General features: G+C 36.6%; 1 protein-coding gene across 1 annotated transcript in view; it reads left to right on the top strand.

Annotated features, from left to right (window-relative positions):
* LOC138033422 (sialin-like) overlaps positions 1-5,000 on the top strand; it is a 35,305-nt gene that overhangs the window by 8,844 nt on the left and 21,461 nt on the right. Inside the window, exon 5 of the mRNA XM_068881148.1 lies at positions 149-244. Within this exon, the coding sequence (XP_068737249.1) occupies positions 149-244 (96 nt within the window). The remainder of the gene's footprint in view (positions 1-148; positions 245-5,000) is intronic.

Raw genomic sequence — 5,000 nt, 5'->3', positions numbered from 1 at the left:
AAGTTGATCTGCTAGAAGAAGTTGGGTGTCTGTGTTAGGATCAAGTATTTATTTTATAATTATTATTTGTGTTGTCAGCATTAAGTCATAAAATTAAACTGTAGATTGAAGATAACATACACATAATTTTAGTCATGTTATCTTGTAGGTCTTCAGATTGGTATCATTTTAGGGATGCCTGTAGCTGGAGTTTTATGTGCTTCTAATCTTTGGGGAGGTTGGCCCTCAGTGTTTTATATCTATGGTGAGCAACTTTTTCATAAACTTTGTTGTATTATTTTGTAGTAATCACTGGCAGATCTACATGTAATTATTGATCTAATAAAAGTAATATTAGTTTGTTTAATTTGCTGTCGAGATCTTGTCATGAAAACCATTGAAAGCTACTATACCGGGAAGATGTACGTAGACTGAGATGCTTTTCTTCTGTTATTAAAACAGTGAATGCATGTACTTAAGGCTGTTTGTTTGTTTGTTTTGCTGTTCAATAATTTTTTTTAACCATGACTTTGTGTGTTACTGTAAAAGTTAAGTGGTGTAAATGGCGTGTTTAATTAATATAATTTACATGTATTTTTCTGCGATGTGCAAAACAAAAGGTTTTTTGGAAGACATGGCGAAAGCTGTTTTCGCATTTTGTGGTTGAAAAATCTTATGACTTCAGTGTTGTTGCAGCTAGAGCTGCCTTTTGCAACATCTTGTTTTTGTTATTTTGTTTGGTATATACTTAAAGCTCAGTATTGTACAAGTTGTAGATTTTTAAGGGGGCATACAGTAGTTTTTATGAAAGTGGATGTAGATGTGTTAACCCTTTTGTTTCTATACTGGCCCCTGTTGATTCCTAGCTGGCATCAGACAGAGTACCATCTGCAAGTCTCAATCATAGAAGGGTATGGGTTAATTATTTAACAATATTGGATGAGGTTGAGCATGTTAGCGATCATCATCAAGGCCAAAGTTTGTGTTATCTGCTGAAGCCGAAGGCTGAGGCGGATAACACAAACTGAGGCCTTGATAATTATCGCTAATATGCGAAAACCGAATTCAATAATTGTTTTATTATTCATATTCCTGAGCTGAGCTCCGCCATAGGCCATTTCAGAAACGTGAGAGGACTGGGACGAGTTTGGTTGTTTTCCGTTTGTTTAAAAAACTAAGACATTCAAATGAAAGATCAACCAAGTTTAAGAGTCTTTACCAAGAATAGATGTATTTAGAGGAGGAAAATGGTGAAATAATATATCTTCAAATATCACCTAAAATAGAGAGTTTGTATGAAATGGGTAGACAGGCCACAAAATTATAAGGGTTTGTATGGGATTTTGCAACTTTTGCAAGTCTCCCATTTGGCCAATTTTCCGTAGAAAACTCTCAAACTTGGTTGGATAGCTTTTCATTTGGTAACATTCAGTTGAAGAGTTTAGATTTTCAATCCAAGCAAGTATGAGAAACTCGTCCCAGTCCTCTCACGTTTCTGAAATGGCCTATGACAAAACTAATCAAACTGCTGGTTAGTGTGTCAGGTGACGTCACTTCTGAATGCATAAAACTATTGTCTGTAGGTATGATGTCAATTCTACATATATAAAATCTATTGTTTGTAGGTATGACGTAAGAGAAACAGAGCAAGCAAGAATTAGCTGCGTGCTTATAGCCAATCAAAATCGAGCTGGTGACACCAATGTATAATAATATGGTTTAAAAAGTATGATGTATTTGTCTTGGCAGGTGCTGTAGGGTGTGGTTTGGTTTTTTATATGGATGGCATTTGCCTACGAGAGACCTGCTGATCATCCTAGAATATCCATCAAGGAGAGAGAGTACATTCAGTTGTCTATAGGAACAGGACAGGACAAAAGACAACGAGTATGGTACATCTACTGTACAACTTGAGAAAGTTATTTTCCCTCAGTGCTTAATGTTTTCAAACCTTATTAAAAGCACTTGCTGCAGCAAGATACGTGTATATTTAAAAGGAGCCTAGTGCAGACTACGGAATGAGTTTAAGTAAAAGGAAATTACATGCATGTTTCCAAACAATTCGTGTTTGTTTAACTGGAGGTTCCCTTTAATTAACAAACAGATAGATTCTAAGTATATAAATAAGAGGCTTTAAGTGTGTAAACTCAGAAACAACCCACAAGGAAATCACATAGATATAGCTTTAAAGAAAGCCTCCATTTGGTTAACTAAAGAGAAAAAAGGATGCAGTAATTAAAATCAATAATTTCTGCAAAACCTACATGTACAATGTAAATTTCTAATCACATGCAATCACAGTCCACTGTGTAAAATTGAAATGACAAAAATAATTAATGTTGCCAGCTACCCACGCAGGTATTGAGATTAGGCAAAAAGAGTGCAAAACATACAAGCAGTCAGCACTCTGTGTGCAAAAATTAATACATACTACATTCCTTTTTCGTAATTGGAAATAACATACCTTAAAGTGCTACTGTGATCAAATTTTATGCCTTGAATTTTTAGGTTTATCACATAGTATTCGAGGAAAGATTAAAAAGGCCGTTTACCGTTTGGAAATAATCTGCATTGGTTCCAGAGATATTTAAGTTTGAAAAATGTGTAACATATGCAAATGAGAGGACTGATGATGTCATTCACTCAACCCAATATAACATCAAGTATATATATACAGTAGAGCTATCTTGGTCAATTTGCAGCTGAGACCATTGAAACTTGATAGGCCAATAGTTCTACAGGCAACACATCTGCTGCTAGAAAGAAAGTGGTTCCCATGGCAACTCACTCTTTTCCAGTTCCCTCTAATCTGATTTCAATATTTTGGTGATCTGAAGCGAGAAAAACATTCAACATTAGGCCACAAACTTGACCTAACGTACTTATATGCTTTGAATATCTCTGGAACAAAAAGAGATATGATAATAGTAAACAGCATTATTCTTCTTCTTGTACAGACTACAGGTACACACTTACATGTCTTAAAATGGCTTATGTACTGTAGGATATTTCGTCATATAGTACATGTAGCATTTTAATCTAAGAATTGGCTTACTGTATATTTATAATCCTTTTGCTTTCTTTGTGCTGCCAATAATGAGGCTGCTGTTACAGTACCCCCCACCCCCCTTCCTTGTCTCCTTTTGACGTACATGTACTGTACTGTAATTATATCGTTTCCATTTTTCGTGAATGTACTGCAGTTTTAAAACTCAGTCACACCGGTCTCACAGGAGCGATGAGGACTAGGGCATACATGTACAACTTTACATGTAGGTCTGCATGAACCATGTACACTGTACTGTATGACTCTGTCCCTTTGAGGAGAACACAAAACTGCTTTTGCAATGCAGGTTTTTCTTGAAATTAGGCCCTAGAATGCAAAACATTTTTTGATGTCATTTCAATTAAACCTTGCCTCTCACGTTGTGGTTGCTGTATATATACATTTAATGCGTACATAAAGTGTCCCAATCCTCTTCATATCTGGACAAAATGTTGAATATCCTAGTTTTGCTAACTTACAGTGGTGTACAATGTAGTATTCCATTTTGCGACGTGTGAAGGTAAATCTGGATGAGAAAATTACAAAAAAAAAACGTGTTTTCTGCAAGAGGAGATATTTTTTAGGCATTAAAATATTCTAAGTTACTGTACGTGCAAATCCTTTGTCAGATTATCCTTTGTTGGCCTCTCACGTTTTTTCATGAATTTTTTTGCAGAATCATGACATACCGTGGCTTTCAATCTCTACATCACCTGCTGTGTGGGCAATCATTGCAGCACACTTCTGCAATAACTGGGCCTTTTATACGTTCCTCACTTGTCTGCCAGCTTACTTTAAGGAAGTGCTTAACTTTCCAATTGCTGAGGTAAGCATTGTGCTCTTCTCTTTCCATTTTCATTTGTTTTCCTGTGCATCTTTGCTTTCACCGTAACGGTTGTTGTATTAACCCATGACTCCTGGGGGTGGGACTCTTTCTATCGGCAGACAATAATTACTGGTCAGCGAGGGGCGGTTCAGAAGTCAATTGGTTAACAACCTCTAAATCCACTCAAATCAGAAAACCCATTGACTCTTGAAACCCCTGCGAGTTTCCTGTATTTTGCTGTGTGGTTTAAGCCGAGCATTTAGTGCACTATTTGGCGTAGTTTCTCCTACGCTTCCCGAGAGAGAAACCACTGCAAGCAACCATTAGCCCCCGCCCCAACGAAGGGATATACAAAAATTAATTACAATAAGACAACACCAACATGGGCACCAGTCACACTGAAAGACATTCATTGGAAGCCGAACAAAATAGACTAATTCAAAAGTAAAGTAAATAATAATAATATAATAATAATAATAATAATAATAATAAATAATAATAATAATAATAATAATAATATTTATCATGATGATGATAATTATAATAATAATAATAAATAATAATAATAATAATAATGAAACCATTGAAATAAAGGAATGAAAAAACAACTGTTAAATAAAATGAGCCGAGAGGAGCGTACCCCGCGAGCGGTTGGTCTCTCCTACAGAAACAGCTGCGAGCAACTACTAGTTTTTCCATGGAGCATGTGCAAAGTATTTCACACCCCACGGGATGTATTTGACATCACTTTGTCTAATTTCGCGGGAAATCACTAAACAGCAAGCTCGCCCAAACGCAGACGTTATGTAGCTGAATGCACGCGCAAGCGCCAAAAACAAGTTTACTAACTCGTTTCACCGGTTCAAACTTAATTTATTCATCCTTGGCGCTGGATGGTGGATACTGCTGGCCATCGGGGGGTTTCCATCCTGCAGAGGTTGAGTTCCTGGCCAACCAAAGGGTTGTTTTGGGAACCTGACCTGCACTTGCGATGAATGTTGTTAACTTGTGTAAAGTTGTAATTATACTCAAATCACAAAAAAATTTTCTTAAGTGATTGTTAAGCGCACCAAGCGCTGTCAAGCTATGTGGGCAGTCAGTCAAGACACAGGGGAAAAGTTCCTGAAATACAAACCAACTCCTACCACC

This window comes from Montipora capricornis, chromosome 14 (genome assembly GCF_036669925.1).
Source record: "Montipora capricornis isolate CH-2021 chromosome 14, ASM3666992v2, whole genome shotgun sequence".
Lineage (NCBI taxonomy): Eukaryota > Metazoa > Cnidaria > Anthozoa > Scleractinia > Acroporidae > Montipora > Montipora capricornis.
The sequence above is the reverse complement of the archived record's forward strand: the minus strand, read 5'-3'. Positions and strand labels throughout refer to the sequence as shown.